Source organism: Leiobunum rupestre, chromosome 7 (assembly GCF_980474605.1).
Source record: "Leiobunum rupestre chromosome 7, qqLeiRupe1.1.hap1, whole genome shotgun sequence".
NCBI classification, from domain to species: domain Eukaryota; kingdom Metazoa; phylum Arthropoda; class Arachnida; order Opiliones; family Sclerosomatidae; genus Leiobunum; species Leiobunum rupestre.
The window spans coordinates 28,732,635-28,753,445 of NC_143390.1; the positions used below are offsets into that span (position 1 = coordinate 28,732,635).

General features: G+C 39.4%; 1 protein-coding gene across 1 annotated transcript; it reads left to right on the forward strand.

Annotated features, from left to right (window-relative positions):
- The first annotated feature begins 3,392 nt into the window (after positions 1-3,392).
- Positions 3,393-4,771, forward strand: LOC149935866 (uncharacterized). Its single transcript, XM_090153602.1, has 2 exons — positions 3,393-4,119; positions 4,179-4,771. The coding sequence occupies exons 1-2, from the start codon at positions 3,393-3,395 to the stop codon at positions 4,769-4,771; spliced, it is 1,320 nt and encodes a 439-aa protein (XP_090009728.1).
- Positions 4,772-20,811: the final 16,040 nt, after the last annotated feature.

The following is a 20,811-nucleotide window of genomic DNA, read 5'->3' on the forward strand; positions in this document are numbered from 1 at the left end:
AATATTATTCCGTCGTTACCCCGTTATGAATTTTGGAGATCAACTAGTTGATCATTTTCCCATTTAGTGATTTTTAACAATTTTCGACTTTACTACATACTTTTTGAGCGACCAGGTTGAATATTTCCAAAACCAGGTAACTCTAAAAAATTCATTTTGCGATACAATTCCTGTTTGGTTTATTAAGTTAATGTACAAGGTAATTGAAAATTTGTTCAAATTTAAAATTAATATTTAAAATATATTTAATTCATCGAGGGATTGTGTGTACTTAAATGTCCGTGACGTCTTGTTATTTTTGGCATTGATATTTTTGATATTTTTAATCATTATAAATAATTATAAGTAAATACCGTTTACAGAATCTGATTTTTTTAAATATATAGTTGAGTACTTGTCACTTTTTCGCCTATTGTGCCTTAAACAAAACTTAAGCTAATAAAAACTTATAACTGAAAACAAGATGTCACGGACATTTGAGTACACACAATCCCCCTATTGTAGTATATTTTACATATTAGATTTTAATTTGAAATTTTTTCAATCAACTTGTACGTTAACGTAATAAGCGCACAATAATAACCTAAGAGGAATTTTGTTGAAAATAAGTGTTTTCTCAACAATAACTCAATTACTCTCTCGTTTAACATAATTAATGCACTAAGAATTTACAATCAAAGAGTAATTTTACCACAAAGGAAATTACATGACAACGCTTTATAATTTTCACCCTTTACAATATTTCTGTACATAAACTTAATGAACGCACTATAACAACCTAAATGTATATTTCACTAAAACGAGCCTTTTCTCAATCACCCTGTAAAATAACTCAATCACCCTGATCTTTAACATAATTATGACACTAATCCTTAATGTTACCACAAAGAAAATTAATTACAATGCTTTCTAAATCACCCTGTCCATTAGGAACAGTGTTTCAATCACATTACATATGAACTCTGTAAGCATAATGTAGCGCGTGAGTATGGGACTAAATATATTACGTCGTAGGCTATACTAATTAGGAGTAGTCGACGTACGTCTAACCTTGAAAATCCGATTCCACGCTACAACTATAAAACACTCCGGGTTTCGCCAGGCTTTCACTATTGGGGCCTGCGATAATAATAATTATTATTATTATTTAAAACGGTGTCTAGGGGTATAAATTATAAAAGACTATGAAGGTTTCCATGATACATTTAATTTTGAAGATAACTGTTAATTATTTAAACGAACTAATAAAATAAAATCCTATTCTATGGTGCACCGATTTCTTTAACATCTAACTTCGAGAGTATTGAGACTTTCTTTTGCCTTGATTATGATGACACTCACAAGGAGACGACCCGAGGTGTAACACACCGATTTTGTTCAAACTCGGGGGTTTGGTAGACCTTCATGTAACTTGAAACACCCTAAAGGGAAATGTCTCCATAAGCAACCGTTTTGCCATGGCAACCAAAAATTTTTTGACAACACGAAATGGAAATTTTCCCATAGAAAATAACATGGAAATCTGACCAATATTTATGGTACCCCCTGTAAAAATTTTAATTTTTGAAAATGCTAAAAATAGAAAATATAAATAAGAAAATAATGAAAAAGTTCGAAGTTGATTAAAATCTTTACAGGGGTACCCTTACATTTGGTCAGATTCCCATGTTATATTCAATAGGAAAATTTCCATTTTGTGTTGTCAAAAACATTTTTGGTTGCCATGGCAAAACGGTTGCCTATGGAGACATTTCCCTTTAGGGTGTTTCAAGTTACATGAAGGTCTACCAAACCCCCGAGTTTGAACCAAATCGGTGTGTTACACCTCGGGTCGTCTCCTTGTCAGTTAAAACGTTTGGCGATATTGAACGCGAACGATGCGAAATTGGATTAATTAATTAAAGATACGAAGATATCGTCCGACGGATATTTTGATGATGTCTATAACTGGAGTGGTTGGTAAATGATCCTGGACAGTCAACGTCAACGACTTTGGGAAATTTTGTTGTACAGACGAAATCAGGTGAGCCATCGGTTATGAATTTTATCTCTTCGATATTACGCGACTATTCATGGTTTGAACTTGCAGTTCTTCAACTTTAGTCTGTATGGCACGCCAAACCGGACAAAATTCTAACCGTGTGGTTACCATACTCAAAACTCGCTCCCTAGTCACGTCTCTCACTCTCCCTAGTCACGTCTTTCACTCTCCCTAGTCACGTCTCTCGCTCTCCCTAGTCAAGTCTATTGTTTCGTCTTTTTTTTGCGTCTTTCTGTAGCGATGCTCAAACAAAAGCCCACCTGAGGCTTATTGAGCAATTCTTTTTGTCATAAATAAATAAATGGATGTCACGCGCTGTCTTGATTATGGGGACGCCGTTGACCTTATCTACCTAGTCCTACGAAAAGCATTTGACACAGTCCCCCACTCCCTACTTATTCGCAAATTGGAGCTCTTAGACGTTCACCCAATCATTGTTAATTGGATTGATTATTTCCTAAGTAATAGGTCTCAGCGTGTTGTTCTTAATGACGTCACCTCGTCCTGTTGCTCGGTCACTAGTGGTGTTCCTCAGGGGTCTGTTTTGGGCCCCACACTTTTTGTCATTTTTGTCAATGATCTCACTCAGTCCGCTTGCGGTCAAGGAGTCGTTTTTGAAACTTTTTGCTGATGACAACAAGGTTGGCCGCGGTATTACCTCTATGTCTGATGCTCTTTTACTTCAATCAGATGTCAATGCATTAGATTGTTGGGTGGGCTTGAACGGTATGAGTTTCAACTCCCCCAAATCTTCAGTTCTGCATTGTGGGAGTAATAACCCCCTCTTCCAGTATCGTCTTTGTTATGATTCACCCTAAATAGTCTAGAGCACTTCCTAACAAAACCGTTGTGTGGCGCTCAGGTAGATAGGGGGTCAAGCGCGTGCGGGAAATCTGAGGCTGGCATCCTTGTTCCGGACTCCAGACTGAGCGCTCACGTGTTAGATCTTTCCCAATTTATATCAATTGTATTATGTAAATAAGTACCCATTAAATATCAGTTCACGAAGTACTTTTGTTTATTCACAAACATAACAAATGGCGACGGAGATGGGATCTCAACACTAAAGGAAACGGCAGAAGACATCTGTAATCTTAGAAGAGATTCAGCGATCGAACAAGGCTTAACGCACCGCCAGACAGACAAACGAATGACGGACAAACGAATGACGGACAAGGATCGCGGTAACGGACAAATTCATCAGATTACATCTAACAACGATACGGAATTCAGTGACGTAATTACCCAAGAACTATTTCTACCAAAATATTAACTGATTTTTCGCGGTAAAAACGCGCGAAACGCTACATCACAACTTGAACCACGCCGCGCGTGTCTCATCAAATCTGAGATGGCTATGATCGGGCATTTAAACATTTTTGATAACAAAACGGAATCTTGGGATCAATATGCTGAACGACTTGGCGCTTACTTCGCGGCAAATGGCATTACCGACGCGGACAAGAAAAAGGTGGTGTTACAAACGATTCTCAGCCCGGACACTTACACCTTGTTACGAAATCGACTGCGTCCCGACACCATTGCGTCTAAAACATCTGATCAACTGGTAAGCACCCTATCCAAGCATTTCAACCCCACGCCTCTTCGCTGTATTGCACGCCTCCGGTTTCACCGCCGAAACCGGCAGCCAGGCGAATCGGTGGAGACGTTTATCGCCGACCTACAGGCGTTATCTGTCAACTGTAAGTTCGATAACCGAGACGAGATGATCATCTTTGGAATCAATGACGATGCAATGCAGCAGAAGCTTGTGGAGCAAGAAGATGAAAAACAGGTGGTCACGCTGGCTAGAGCCACAACCATTCTTCTCGCAATGGAAAATTCCAAGTGCAGCCTTGGTGAGATGAAGTCCGATGACACAGCGAAACAAGGTCAGGTAAATCGAATCCGATCCAACAAACCTAGCCAACACACTCACTCTCGCGATAGAGGACGTCACAACAACAACACCTGTAACCATATCGGACATTCACGATCAGATCCTAGTGAAAATTCACGATCACAGCCGACCGACCATAGATGCAAACAAGATGATAGGAAAATCGTGCCAGACTACAGTAAATGTCTTCGTTGCAAGAGTGCTGAGCACAAGAGTCAGGATGCTTGACCATAAAAGAGTCAAAATGTCTAAAATGCGACCGCAAGGGTCACATCGCTAGGGCTTGTTTAAATCCTCCACCCAAGCCAACACAGCCAATCAACCGCTCCAACAACATCGGAGAAATATCTGACGACATCTGTGATGAGTATGCTGAATATAACGCTGATATCTATCACATTGGAGAAGCCCGGAAACATCCACCAGATGACACCCTTTTACCGAACACACAAGTCAGTGAAAATGACACGATTCACACAATTGCCACTGCTGATGAGGATGTTCCTCCTTCTGAAAAAATCACTCTGAAGGTCAATGGAAAATTCATTACATTTGAAGTTTACAATGGATCTGGATACACGATGATTCGGGACTGTGATTTTCAGGCCATTGGCCAGCAGTCTGATATACAAACTTTCTCATTCTCACAACATTTACAGTCCTACACGGGTGATTCTATTAACATCATGGGACAATCCACGGTACATGTTGAATTTGGCAAACGAGAGGCTGACCTACCAACTCTTATCGTCCGAGGTAGTGGACCCAACCTCTGTGGTCGCAAGTGGCTATACTCCCACCTCTGCATCCTTCCTTCGGTTGACCAATAAACCTCCATCGTGGGCAACACTCACAAGGAGACTACCCGAGGTGTTACACACCGATTTTGTTCAAACTCGGGGGATTGGTAGACGTTCATGTAACTTGAGAAATCCTAAAGGGATTTTATTCAATGGGCTACGGGTTTGCCATGGCAACGAAAAATGTTTTTGACAACATAAAATAACATGTGATTTTGACCGATTTCCCTGTGAAAAAAATTAAAAAATTTATCAAAATGTGACCAATTTTGATTTTTTTCGTCAATTTTTATAAATTTTTTATAATTTTGGAATTTTAATATTTTTTTCATTTTTGTAAAATGTTTTACAGGGGAGGACCATTGGAATCGGTCAAAATCAAATGCTATTTTCAATGGGAAAATTTCCATTTTATGTTGTAAAAAACATTTTTCGTTGCCATGGCAAAACCGTTCCCCATTGAATAAAATCCCTTTAGGATTTTTCAAGTTACATGGAGGTCTACCAATCCCCCGAGTTTGAACAAAATTGGTGTGTAACACCTCGGGTAGTCTCCTTGTCAGAGCGGTGACTCACACGTGGACACGCTTCTGCCAAAATACCCCGATCTATTCACCCCTGGTCTGGGTAAGCTGAAAGGAGTACAGGCCCGTCTCTGCATGGTGGAAAATTCAATCCCGAAGTATTGCAATGCTATAACCATTCCTTACGCACGTAAAGAAATGGTGGAAGCTGAATTAAGGCGCATGAAGGTGGAAGGCATAATTGAAAAAGTTGATTATTCAGAATATGCGTCACCAATAGTAACAGTCATGAAACCTAACGGTGGCATACGCACATGCGCGGATTACAAAACAACAATAAATCCACAACTCAACATCAATCAACACCCATTACCGAGAGCCGAGGACATCTTTGCTAAGCTAGCCGGCTGTAAGTTCTTCTCAAAACTTGATTTACGCGACGCCTACAATCAGGTAGAACTTGCAACTGATTCACGGAAGTACACAGTAATTAACACTACTCTTGGCCTCTTCCGCTTCAACCGACTACCTTTTGGTGTAGCCTCGGCATCCGCCATCTTCCAACAATTAATGGATATGGTTCTGAGTGATGTCCAGAGCGTCACTCCCTTCCAAGATGATACTCTTATTGGTGGTCGCACAAAAGAGGAGCATCTGCAAATCCTGGACAAGGTCTTACAAAAGTTTAGTGACTTTGGCTTGAAATTAAAATTAGAAAAGTGTAAATTCCTGCAGACCGAAGTCGAATTTTTGGGCCACCGATTGGACGAGCACGGCATCCACCCATTGGAAACGAAAATGAAGGCGATTATGGATGCACCAGAACCTGACAACGTGGAGACTTTGCGATCATTCCTTGGGCTCTTGAACTTTTACTCTCGGTTTCTACCCAACAACTCAACCCGCCTCGCACCACTGTACAAACTCCTACACCACAACACACTCTGGACATGGGGCGAAGTGGAGAAAAAGGCTTTCCTGGAGGCAAAGACAATCCTGCAACCGTCAAATCTGTTGGTTCACTATGATACCAATAAGGACATCACACTCGCATGTGACGCTTCACCAGTATGGATCGGAGCAGTGATCCCTCACATTATCGATGGCACAGACCGACCTATCGCATTTACTTCCCGAACTCTATATCCTGCTGAAAAAAAATTACTCGTAGTTAGACAAAGAAGCTTTAGCCCTAATCTACGGAGTAAAGAAATTCAAGGACTACCTATATGGAAAGAAGTTCACGTTATATACGGACCACCAGCCGTTGGTCACACTCCTGGCAGTGAACAAACCGGTTCCTCCAATGGCCGCAGCCAGAATTCAGCGTTGGTCGTTAATTAACTTAATATCAAGTTCCGAAAGGGTTCCGCAAATGTTAACGCGGATGCGCTTAGCCGTTCACCACTGCCATTCAACAACACGGCAAATCCTATGCCAGCTGAGTACGTCTTCGTTGTACGTACCCTAACCGAAACAGGACCATTGACACTCGACCAGCTTCATGCAGCCACACTTGCAGACCATATTCTCTAGAAGGTGCGGGGTTATATGACGAATGGATGGCCCAACAAAGTTAACCCAGAAGTAGAAGCATTTAATCGTAGACGCGATGAATTGTCAAATTTCCATGGCGTCCTTCTCATGGGCAATTGGGTCATCGTCCCCATGGCACTAACAAGGAGACTACCCGAGGTGGTTATCACCGATTTTGTTGAATCTCGGGGGTTAGGTAGAACTTATGGTAGTATGATATCTCAAAACAAAAATCTTCATTTAAAAAAGCATGGGATTTTCTCGGTTTCACAGGGCACTTACTTAAAAAAAATTAAAAAAAAAATATTTTCAAAACTTACCCAAAAAGATAAGTTTGACCTATTTTGGGTAAAATTGATCAAGGATTTTGGGTAAAATTGATCAATTTTGGTTAAATTTTAACAAAATTTGGGTAACCGAGAAAATCCCATGCTTTTTTAAATGGAGAGGTCAAAAACATTTTCGGTTGCCATAGGACAACAAAAGCCCATTGCAACTTTTCCCTTTGGAAATTTTCATACTACCATAAGGTCTACTTAACCCCCGAGTTTCAACAAAATCGGTGATAACCACCTCGGGTAGTCTCCTTGTAAGACAAGACATCCTGCAAGAGCTCCATAGTTCCCACCAAGGAGTGGTCAATATGAAAGCTACGGTTAGATCTAGAATTTGGTGGCCATCAATCAATTCAGACATTGAAGAACTCTCTACCAACTGTACCAGCTGTCAACAGCATGCTACTATGCCGAAGAAGCAATATCAATCCTGGCCAGTTGCAACCCATCCTTGGCATAGAGTACAAGCCGACTTTGCGGGCCCTGTGGAGGGCAAATACTTATTTGTAGTTGTTGACAGTTACACAAAATGGCTGTAAGTTTTTGTCACTTCGACCCAATCAACACAAGCAGTCATAAGATGTCTTCGTCCATCTATTGCGTGATTCGGGATCATGCTCACTCTGGTCACTGATAATGGCACGTGCTTTTCAAGCAGTTAATTTGACGATTTCACAAGCAACAAGTTGGCAAGCCAAAATATACCTCTCCTCGGAAGAATGGTCCCTAGTGGTATTAATTTCTCGACACGACCCCCAAAAGATATCTCCGCAATTCAGAGTTATTTACGGAAAACGTATTCTCGGTTCAAACCCTGCCCGGTATAAAATTTTAATTTTAGTTTTAAATAATTGAGACGAAACAATCGAGTTTAATTTATTCAGAATATTATAAATTAAGTAGTTACAACAGCGAGTTAGACTTACTAAAACAATGCACAATTAAATTTAACCCTTTTTACAGTACATGTTTATCAGTTGAATATAATACTAAGCAAATTTTAATGAAAGAAATATCTACAGATGGTAATTGTATTTTTCTCGCTTACGAAATACTTGCCGCATCTTTAACGCTCATTTTATTTCAACACTTCCAGTTGACGTTCTGACACATACCGCATGAAAAAGACCAATGCCGTCCAATTTCCAATATCATATAATGACTCACACACCCAGGAAATGATTGACTGCGTTAGAAATCGTGGATATCCAAATATCCACACCAAATATATTTACAAGAAGCAAAAACCTTACCATCAACAAAGCACAGAGAGCAACTTGACTAACCGCCAGCTCTTAAAGCAATAAACGTTAAATTATCTTCTTTGAATTAACACAACTATATATAGGTCGTTAATAATACCCGTTAATAGATAACAAATAACTAACAAAGTGGACCACCCACAGGGTCTACCCTTTAACCCTCTTATCTCGTCTGACTGCGCTAAAACAAGATTTAACCTTTAAAATTTCATTCGTAAAAAAAACAGATTAGGCCTTCATAAATTCATTCATAAAAAAAGACTTTATTACTATTATGCTTTAGATGAGTGTCTTAATTTCAGTGAACCTAAGCAGCTATCGGTGGTTCTGTGGTAGAGCGCTCGACTGCCATGCCGAAAGGCCTGGGTTCGAAACCTGGGTGGCGCATTTGTTTTTAATCAATAGAGAAACGCTTAATTAGAATTTCTTCGATGCAATAATTTAAATTTCAATTCTATTTCAATTAAACCAAAATTTCGTACTCTATTAAATACGCTTCCGATAAAGCTGAAGGTCTAATTTTCAATGAAGCGTAACAAGTGTCGGTGGTTCTGTGGTAGAACGTCCGCCTGTCAAGCAGGAGGTCTCGGGTTCAAATCCCGCCCGATGCGATCACAAATTGATACTAAGACGAATACCGTGTACAACTGGTGGAAACCCTGCCATTGGACGTTGAGAGGTAGCATTACACTCAGCACTCGGTCCGTCCCAAAGTCATTAAGAAGAAGTTGGAGAGAAAACGCCCATACAAACACAACAGACTCAACATGCACAACCATCAGAACACAAACACAACAAACTCAACACTCACAACCTACGCATAAACATTACAAAAACGTAATACACCAAACCGTCACGACGGTGAGCGAAAAAACACCAACCAAACCCAACCGCAAATGAATCCGTTAACGCTCACCGTCACACGGTGGTTTTGCCAACCCTTCGAGAAACTGCGAACGCAGAAATCTCAAGAAACTGCGTACGCAGTGATTACACTTTGCACCGAAAATTCGAACGCGTTCGCAGGCCAGACAGACAGACAGACCCACAGACAGACACGGTGATTGTATAACCCCTCCTAGGGGACATAGTCCCCTCGGAGAGGTAAAAATGGTATACGCCATTTTAAGACGGCACCTTATCACCCAGCATCAAATGGATCTGCCGAACGAAATGTTAGGACCGTCAAAGACAACTTGCGTAAGGTCTCAGAAGTCAACTTCCAGGCTGCTGACATACTACACACAGGCCTCAACACCCATAAAACAGGAACGTTGGAAGAGCGCATTGCAAAAATCCTTATTAATCACAGGCGCACTCCCGCCTCTTCTGGAAAGTCACCGGCAGAATTAATGTTGGACCGCAATATCACCACACGCCTAGACCTCTGCCACCCAAGAAGCTTTACGCCACAAAATCCTGTAAACAGTCATACCAAGACCTTGAACAGCTCCTCCAAATTTAAGGTAAGCGAATTAGTTTTAGCATTAAATTTTGGTGTGGGAGAAAAGTGGTTCAAAGGTATTATCACAAACATCGAGGGGAGAAATACGGCGTCATCAAAACCAACTGCGCCATCGGTAGGAAGATGCGCCTCCAGTTACGTCACCTCGTTACCACTCCAAGCACCGGCACCACTCAAGCGCCTAACCTAATTGTTGAACATACTCCAAAGCGAAATCCGCTAATAGATAATCCCATAGTACGACCCACACCGATCACCGGTGCTCTTGAAAGCTCACCACACGCTGGACCTGCCCAAAACACACTACCTGGCACTTCACTTCCACGCTTCGCATCCAGATCTTCAGTACCTCACTCCGCAAACAGACCTCAAGTCCCAGTACCAGGATCTACTGCATCTCCTGCCACTATTCAAACTAGATTGGACCTTTTACCACAGACACCATCACGAACAGTCCCTACAGCTGAGCAACCAGTACAGCCGCGGTCGCAGAACACCAAAACCTCTATCACACAGTCAAGACCAGCAAGGCAGAGACGAACCCCTGTTCGTTACAAGGACTAATTGCATTAAAAAAAAGGAGGTATTGTTATGATTCACCCTAAATAGTCTAGAGCACTTCCTACCAAAACCGTTAGGTGTTGCTCAGGTAGATAGGGGGTCAAGCGCGTGCGGGAAATCTGAGGTTGGCATCCTTGTTCCGGACTCCAGACCAGACTGAGCGCTCGCGTGTTAGATCTTTCCCAATTTTTATCAATTGTATTATGTAAATAAGTACCCATTAAATATCAGTTCACTTTTGGTTATTCACAAACATAACAGTCTTGGTGGCCGACTAATAGAATCTCAAAATATCATTCGTTATTTGGGGGTAATGCAGAATGTTGGGGGACACTCATAGCAAAGCTGCTTCAGCCCGGGGAATGAGAGCCCTTTATCTATTAAAGCGCTCTTTTTCTTTTTTTTGTGCTAAATCGTTTAAGATTTGGTATAGTGCTTATGTCCATCCTCATCTCGACTATTGCTCGAGCATTTCGGCTGTCAAATGGTAAAACCTTATAACTCGATTTTTTCAAAAGATGAGTTAAACCTAAGTTAAACACAAAAATAGCAGATAAATATTCGTTTTCTCAAACTGCTATTTTGTCTTTTCAAATACAAATTTCTGAAAACAAAATCGAACCTTATAAGTTACTGCAAAATTAGAATTAAGTTCAAATAACAAGAAAAATCAAAGGTAAAACTAGCTGTTATCTGTTTTTATTTAAGGTTTTACCTTTGGTTTTTTCAAAACCAAAGATTAAATCTTATAACTATAAACTTATAAGGTTTTACCTTTTCGTACGCAGCCACTGCATTACGTTGATAGATTGGAAAGGGTGCAGAGCATAGAAATCGGATAACAAACTAGAACGCTTAATCGAATGGCTGGCAAGGCACCGATTACATTCTTGGCTAAAACGACAGTAACGCCATCTGCGCTGCCTCTAGAGGCGCACTCGCGCGTAACTTGGTTAAAAGTTTTCCTCATAGACACCACCCCATTGAAATTAATGTAAAGTTGGCGATAATTAAACGCTAATTAACCTACCAAATGATATAAGAAATATTCCACTGACAATTTTTCCCGTTTATAAGAACTTAAATGTAATATAAAATCGTCTTGAAAAATCGTTTATCGCTTTATAACATTCAAAAAAAAATATTTTTCCCGCACCATGTAGATAACCGAACATCTGCTCGTCTAGGTAAAGTTTGTGTTGTCAACGTGCGTATTAGAAAGCAAAATGAGATTTTAGAAAGTAGGTTGTAATTCGGAACGATATTAATACTTTTCACGAATTTTGTCATCAGTTAATTATAAATATGACTTGAAATAAGGTTTATTTAAAATCTAGTTTCATAACTTTTCATCCATTGGTTCGTTCAGAATTATTCTTTAAAGTAGACGAAAATTTGAAGGCGGTGAATCTTTTCCCAGTCTTAATTATTAAGATTTAACGATAGTAATCGGGTTTTTCAGTTTCAAAATACGCAGTAGATTAAACCGAGGCTTAAAGGGAATATAACCTCTGGTATTTCTGTCGCCTTCCGAGGGTTCCATTATTGTCTGCTGCCTCCCACGGCTTTTCACACCTGCGGCGCTGATAATCGCTAGTTGTGAAGGGAATAAAGGAAATTGACGGGGTCTTATATAAAGAACGCGTTGGAGGTTCTATTCCCTTTAAGACTGCGAAAGATTCACCGCCTTCAAAATTTCGTCTACTTTAAAGAATAATTCTGAACGAACCAATGGATGAAAAGTTATGAAACTAGCTTTTAAATACACCTTGAAACTTATTTCAAGTCATATTTCTAATTCACTGATGACCAAATTCGCGAAAAGTATTAATATCGTTCCGAATTACAACCTACTTTCTAAAATCTCATTTTGCTTTCTAATACGCGCGTTGACAACGCAAACTTATTATATTATTAATGTTAATAATTTTAATTAATATTATTTTTGAATGTTATAAAGCAATAAACAGTTTTTCAAGACGATTTTATATTAAGTTCATATAAACGGGAAAATTTGTATGTTGAATATTTCTTATATCATTTGGTAGGTTGATTCGCTCGCGTTCTACATGTCGAACAGTCTAATCGGTGTCGTGTTTTCTTTTCAAAGCATTGATACTGGTCTTTTGGATTTATTCCATACGGCAGTCAATATGAACTTAAATTGAAGTGACCCATTATTCCGACTTTCCCATCATTTTGTCTCACACAACCTTCACAATAGCTTCATTTTCAAGAGATTTATGGCAGAAATAACAAGAGTTAGCTGGGTGGTAAATTTTAAACGCGGTTAAATGAAGAGCGGCGGATGCGTTTTAAGTCAACGAAGGCGCAAAATTGTAAGACGCGTTTCGGGTACAACGTTAAAACCGCAAATACGACACAACAATTGCTCGTATGTAAAATGTTCATAGAACATTTTGTGTGGGAAATAGCCGGACCCTAATGTTCATACTTGGGTTTATAGCCGTACATACAATACTAACGTAGATATTCGCGATAAACCATTTGGTGCACCGGTTTCCCCCATAACCATTGCTCGTAAAACCACTATTTCTAACAGTAACCTGTGAAAAGATATGTTTTTGTTTGAGTAATTACTCCTAAAATATTTAATTATGGAATTTTGAACCATTCTTCATTTTTTATTTAAAAAAACTAGCTTTCTATGATTTGAAAGAAACGCGTTTTCTAGTGCGTTCTTAGCGATTGGAAATTGTGGTTAAAAGAAAACTATTTCTAACACTAACCGTCTTGTGAAAATATATGTTTTCTTCTGAGTATGTACTCTTACACGATTTGATTACGCAGTTTTGAGCCATTCTTCAACTTTAATTAAACATAAGTTACTTTAAAGATTTAAAAAAAAACCGCGTTAGCGTCGAGCTAAAGTCGGCCATTTAATTTTAGACGAAATAGAGTGTTAGTTCACCAGTTTGGCACCGATCAGCGCGCTCATATGCTAGAATTATTTTACGGAGAAGGTCGTCGTAATGCTACTCTAGTAAGTCAGTTATTTAGACGAAGATTTCATAATTGCAGACCAAGTCATACGATGGTTCTTAGAGTGGTTCGCGACTTCGACAACTGGGGTAATATCAATCCGAGGTTTCGTGGTCGTGGTCTCCAGGACATCGACATGGAAAACACCATACTTGCCTACTTCGTCGCCTATCCTCGAGCGAGCGTCAGGACTGCCAGCTTTGACTTAGGGTTGGATCGAAACTACGTTTGGAGAACACTCAAAAGAGACCATTTTCATCCTTATCGAGCGACACTTCACCAAGGACTGCATGACGGTGATAGACAGCGCCGACTCGACTTCTGCAATTGGTTTTGCCTCATGGCTGACGCACACCAGGATTTTCACGATCAACTACTGATGTCCGACGAATGTTCATTCGGAATAGATGGGCCTTTCAACCGTCAAAACCAACATATGTGGGACTACGAGAATCCACACTGGGGATTTCCTCACCGCCACCAAGTGCAGTTTCGCTTAAATGTGTGGGCTGGTCTGTTAGGTGACAGAATTATTGGCCCGTTCTTCCTGCCAAATCGTTTGAACGATCAAAACTACTTGGAGTTCCTTCAAAATGAAATATCCAACGTGTTTGACGACATTCCTCTGGCCGAGTACAGACGCATCTGGTTCCAGCAAGATGGGGCGCCACCCCACCAATATCGTGACGTGGTTGCATATCTAAACGACGAGTTTCCTGGAAGATGGATCGGAAGAACTGGTCCTGTTCGTTGGCCTGCAAGATCCCCTGATCTAACACCACTCGACTTTTTTCTTTGGGGATTCGTAAAGGACTACGTATACCAAACACCTGTGACGAGCGTTGAAGATTTACGACAAAGAATCATAGAAGCATGTCGCCGGGTGACTCCAGAAATGGTTCGGGGAGCATTTCGCAATATGCAACATCGTGCATATTTGTGCATTGCATCAGAAGGTGGCATTTTTGAAAACATCTTGTAGAAGTCATTAAAAAACATTTGTCACTTGGGCTAATTACTATTTGTTTATTTTTCGAAATCTTATAACTGAAATGCATGTTACCTACAATTCGTTAAAGGCTATTGCCTGCTAGTACAACTTGTTTTTTCCCCCACCGCAAACAATCGGAGAACGACTTTAATTTATTTATTTAGTCAAGAGAGTGGGTACATAATAATACGCCTAAGCCAGTAGAGGCTTCTGTGGTGCTCTCTAAAAAACAGAAAGACATAACACATAATACATATAAGATAAAGAACAAGGGTTAGCGAGATTTCTATTATTTCATTGTTCAATCGAAAGGATTTTTCGTTTTTCGTTTTGAGAGACGTTTGCAAAGTCGTTAAATTAAGGTAATTGATTTATTAAATGAAATATTTTTAAATTCTATCCAAATTGATTTTAATTCTTTTTCAGGAATAATGGAAACATGTATGTAACTATAACCTTGTGTCTTCTATTGAAATTGGGTCTAGAACTATAAGAAATAAAAAAATATATAATAAATTTGTTAACTTTATGTATTTTTAATAATTTTAGAAAAATAGTAACTTTTCGGAAGTAGTTTACATGATTTTACATCTGCCCCAATACTAGTTTTGGGTGACGTAGGGTACGCGACGATTGTATTAATAGTTGTAGACTAAACTAATGTTTGTTTCAATAGAAAACAGGGTATTTAAATACGGATCAGCTACCAAAGAGCGAGAAATGGCTTGTTTCAATAGAAAACAGAGTAATTATAACGGAATAACTACAAAAGAAACAGAAATTTCTTATTTCAATGAAAAACAGGGAATGTACATTCGGAGAAGCTACAAAGAGCCAAAGATGACTGGTTTCAATGGATAACAAGGTAATTAATTACGAATCAGCTACAAAAGAACCAGAAATTGCTATCCCAACCTATCCTAACCTTAACATAAACCTTACCTAACCTAACCTAACCAAACCTAACTTAACAATGACAAATAGAAAACATTTTATAATATAATAAGAAACTAAAATCTTAGTTTAGTCTACAATCGTCGCGTACCCTACGTCACCCAAAACTAGTATTGGGGCAGATGTAAACTACAGCCAACTATTCAAACAATCAATCCATGGTTGGTACTTTTTACTAAACGCGGACGACCGCGGGCCTCGGTAGGTGCAGACGAATTGAAGCAGCCGACGCTTTGTCAAAAAATAACCAACTCCCGTGAACCTCTGCGCGCAATTCTTTTTCATAATCACCTATTGGTTCCAGTCACTTAGGGCTCGAAAAGTGAAGTGGTTTTGTCGAACGGTGGAGTTCACAAATCACACGTGGTATGAAAAGTTTCGCAGAGTGACCGCGCATACCGCTGGTATTATTAAGGGTAAAAAACTTTGAGAAGTTTAGGGAAACGTGGCCTTTAAAAATTTCAAAAATAAAGACAAGATCATTAACCCTATGACGGTCAACTGGGTCAAGAAGATTAATTGAAGAGTTCCGGTCACATGGTTGAAGATCCGTAAGACCTGGCGTCAACTTAGTGAATCGATTATGCGCTTTTGATAGGATGTCACGGTCACCAGCAAGTGAGGGAGACCAGATGACGGAGCCAAAGTCGATAGAGGGATGAATTAGAGAATTGTAGATAACACGCATTAGGGTCTTTGAGCGGTAAAAAAAATCCGGTGGGTGAGTCCAGTTATAGAGTTGATACGACGCTTTGGGTATGTTTGGAGAATTTTAGATTATCATCAAATAGAATCCCAAGATCGCGTAACACAGGCACATTAGGAATGGGTTCTCCCGCAAAAGCAGATGTATGACGAACATTGGATGTACCCAAGTGAAGGACGGCACTTTTCGATGTGTTAAAGTTCATACCATGATATTTATCAACCCATTCAACGACACTATCCAAGTCCAATTGCATGTTAGCCCTATTTTGACCAGAATCGACGTTATTGGCTATAACTTGGTGTCATCTGCAAACAAGTGTGGAGCGGAGTGCTTGATATTCTTAGGTAGGGAGTTTATGAAGATAGAAAATAACAGTGGTCCAAGTACTGTGCCCTGAGGAACACCACTGAGTGTAGAACGTAGCGAAGCTAGAAGAGCAGCCCTTGAGGACTACACGGTGAAATCGACCTTCAATAAAATCCCCTAACCAACGTAAGGCCATATCACAAACCTCAACTTCCGAGAGAGACCGTAGCAGATGACTATGTGGAATAGTGTCGAACGCACGGCTCATATCTAGAGAAATAATGTCCACAGGTGAACCGCCGTCGAGCCAGCTAACGTAATCAAGCGTTGCTGATAGAAGATTGGAATTACAGGAGTGACGGGATCTGAAACCGTGTTGGGCATTAGATAGAAAATTGGATTCCGTGAGAAAATCTTCAGTCTGGGCTTTAGATATGCGCTCAAATACTCGAGAAATCTGGCTCGTTTTCGTAATGGGCCTATAGTTTTCCTTCTTAGTCCGTGAACCCTTTTTATGAATAGGTGTGATAGTGGCAAATTTCCAGTCTTGTGGTACTTTCCCCAAGGAAAAGCTAAGCTTGAGTAAATTTGGCTGATTGTTTGGAGTCGTCCGCAAATAACAATAAGAGGCCGAAGACGACTGCCTCTGCCCTCTGGCATTGAGTTTATTAGGACATTGAAAAGGAGGGGCGCCAGGATCGCTCCTTGGGGGACACTCTTTCCAATAGGGCACCAGGAGGATGCTTTGCTCTGAAGGACAACCCGTTGACGGCGGTCATGCAAGCATGGACTAATTAATGATGCAAGTAGTTCTCAATCCACGGTATTGATAATCTTGTTTTGTATTATATTATTTTGTTTTATATTATTCTTGTCTTCGACTGCTTGGTTTACGTAATATAAGTGCGTACTCAGGAGCCCAATAAGTGTATCTCACTTTCTAAATCCTGACCAGGCCCCTCTCTACCATTGGGCTAGGTAGGGCTAAGCCCTAGGGCGTCTCCCCGGAGGGGCGCCGTCTGGCCCTTAATTTTTGTAAAACAGTACATTCTTCTTAAAAACACTGTTAAACCCATACTATAAAAAATATATAAAAGGGCGCCTAATATAATTAGCCCAGGGGTGCCTGAAAGCTAAAGACGGCCCTGATCCTGACAATGAAGTATTATTATTATTATCATATGTAACATAATTACTCATAAGTATGCCACTAGCTCTATTTCTTCACTAACGGTTTGTTTCGCAGATATTGCGTCATAAGTACCCTACGTAATATTTGACGTCATATTTGATGTAATATTTGACGTCATCGAATCTCAAATGCCGATAATGCCGTCGCTCAATTAGCTCTACTTCTGATAAACCGACGGCCATTATTTCAGTAAACAAACCGGTTTGAACAACCGAGGCTTAGGAGCTAAAATGAACTACAATAAACTGTCAAGTGAGCACTGTTAATGCAAGTAATAAAGTTTTCGGAGACTCAGGTTCTTAAATAAATTTGCATTGTCAAATAAAATAAGTAGGTTTGCAGATTCATTTGAGTCTAGGCCTAACTATTGGTATGGGTTTTAAATACGCTGGTGGAATATCCCACTTCGACGACTTGTTCCATTTTCGGAAAGTGATCTCTGAACCGAACCGTATTGGTCATTTTCCCCAACCTTTTCTTTTTCTAAGCTACTCATTACTTAACTTCATCCGCACAAACCGAGCGAGTTTATAAATTTCAATAAAGCAACATTTGGCTGCCTAAAGTTCCGACGCAAAAAATTTCTTCTCAATTTAGAGGTTTTCCATTGGCTTAAATATATCTGTTAGTAGCCAATAGTGTGACTCCCAAAATTACTAGGATGAATAAAAGGTTAACTTTTTACTGGTTCGTGGTGAAACAAACCGTTAGTGAAGAGTTTTGAATAGAATAAACGTACAGTGGCATACTTATGAGTAATTATGTTACATATGTTATTATAAATAATCTGAATGCATTAGAGGGGGGGGGGACCGCGGGATTATGGCCGTGACATCTTGTTTAATCGAAATCCGGTTCAATGTATCACGGCCAACTTCGATCACGCGTACCGCGCTTTAGCGGCCCCCTCAATCGCCTCGCATCTAATGTTAATTTGCGTGTATGAATAATCCCGATAGGAGCTCTACATACGACCAAAAACCTACTATCACCAAAGGCGGGGAATACAAGCGAAATCGCGGAAAAATGCTTTTTCTTCGGTTTTCCTCTTTCCTATTTAGAAAAAACAAGGTAAAGTATGTTAAACTATCTTTTCGCAATATATTTATTTATAATTCATAATTAAAAAAATATTACCTTATAAATATTAAATGAAGAAAAAGAGTCGCGTTTTTTACGCGAAGGCGCCATATTAGAATACATAGTTGTGAAGGCTGTAGAGGTGTTTAGAGCGTTTTGACGCGTAAATCTTTAATAATAACATATATATAGCAAATTCACGAGTTTATAACCGTTCTTAGGTAGTATTTTCTGTAAATCTAATTAGTTTTAAGAGTAAGAATCTTAAAACTAATATAATTGAAGATAAAAGATGCTTAGGTACATCATTGGAACTAAATAGATAAAAGATAGATGTTCTTCAGCCTGCATTTCAAGGAGGATGATTTCTGATCAGGTCTGTACCTTTGTTATGGAAAACATTTTCAGTCAGATAAAATTACAAATCGGCCCTTACTAAATATACAATATTATTCTAGGTTTAAAAAGACGAAAGCTTAAAACTTGTTGAAACCTAAAATTATAATTTATTGCGCTTTTAATATATTTTAACTTAATATTATTTAGTTTAAAATGTTAAAATAATATATTTACCCTGAAGTTACAGTGAATCTTCTTTTCACTTTTTGTTTTATTTATTTATTTACATGTGTTTCAAGTATTAAACAATAATACTATGTTGCTGGCAGCATCTAGAGGACAGCCTTGGAAATAACGGTGGTCAGGTGGTCAAAGACCAGTTAATTAATTGCTCAGACCAGTTTATTTATTCAAAATTTGGGGGGTCACTGGTCACCGTGTCCAGTTTATTAATTCAAAATAATAACAAAAAACAGAAGGTGACCAGTTTAATAATTCCAAATAATGGGAGATGACCTATTAATCCAAGGTTTATATCAATTTCTATGTACAGCGACTCCGCTTACTACCGCCGCGGCCACACGTCGAGGTTTTATGTAGAGTCCATTCGCTCACATCCCTCGAACGAGTTGAACTGTCTAACCACCCTCTGGCCTCAAACCCTCAATCATGGACTCTAAATTAAATGCCTCAATCCTCTAGTCTCACTTTCCCCCGAGTACGCTAGGCTACCTGGCTACGCGGTAACGGACCGGGGACTCTGGAGTTACGGGGCCTAGAGAAAGAGAGATAATAGAGTGTTGTCGTCTTATACGATTTTGAAAACTTGTAACGTCACAGCTGTAGTGTTAATAGTGGCCGCCATGACAGTTACCGTTTTTTATCAATAGGCAAATTACAACGGTGACGTCGCAGGGTTTCAGACGACAACACTCTATACGGTAAATTACGAGGGTCTTAGTAGTCTTAGGTGAGATAGTACTATATTGTACTATTCATGTGGTACTCATAAAATAAAGTTAACTATTTTGAATACGTGTAAAGTTAATGATACCAACATAATCTAACTTCTAAACATTTAGTATAGGTTTTTTTTGGACATTGGAACATTTTATATAAGACCAGTTTAATAATTCATAAGCTAGGGGGTCACTGGTCATAAGGACCAGTTTAATAATTCATATGCTAGGGGGTCACTGGTCATAAGGACCAGTTTAAAAAAAAATCCTTATTTCCAAGGCTGCTAGAGGATGTTCTTGGTTTCTGTTTAACTCTTTTATAATTTATAAACACCGTAAAAAAATTAGAATGATTAAAAAAATATTATACTATTAACCTACATTCGGTTTAATTCAATGTTTTTTAAAATTTATTTAAAAATAATGGATTTTTGTGGATTTTTCCCATCTGACTAACGTTAAATTTTGGTCGTAGCGAAACCCTGGTGGGAAAATATATACACGGTAAATTCAGGCGATTGACGGAGCCGCTAAAGCGCGGTACGCGCGATCGAAGTTGGCCGTGGATGTGTTGGCCATGGTATCACGCGCAGTCGCATTAATTTTTCTCGCGCTCTTTTTCAAATTCGTTCATATTTATCAATTTATAAAAGTTAGGCTTAGCAAAAATAAATATTATATATTATCTTCTCTGAATCGCTTGCAATTCTACGCCGAAGCCCAAGACCTGGAATTCTTTTTCGTTTTGTTGAAAACGTTAAAATAAGCAATGCCTGGGGACTCAAGCCAAAAGACCGCTAAATGCGGCAAGTTACACAGAGATGATTCGAACGTCTGCCGTGTGTGTGGTTCTG

What these genes read in the sequence shown, in the direction of transcription:
- LOC149935866 (XM_090153602.1), top strand. Translation starts at nt 3,393, where the DNA reads ATGGCTATGATCGGGCATTTAAACATTTTTGATAACAAAACGGAATCT. An exon ending in GAAAATCGTGCCAGACTACA is followed by an intron (nt 4,120 to 4,178) that starts GTAAATGTCTTC and finishes TGACCATAAAAG; the next exon opens with AGTCAAAATGTCTAAAATGC.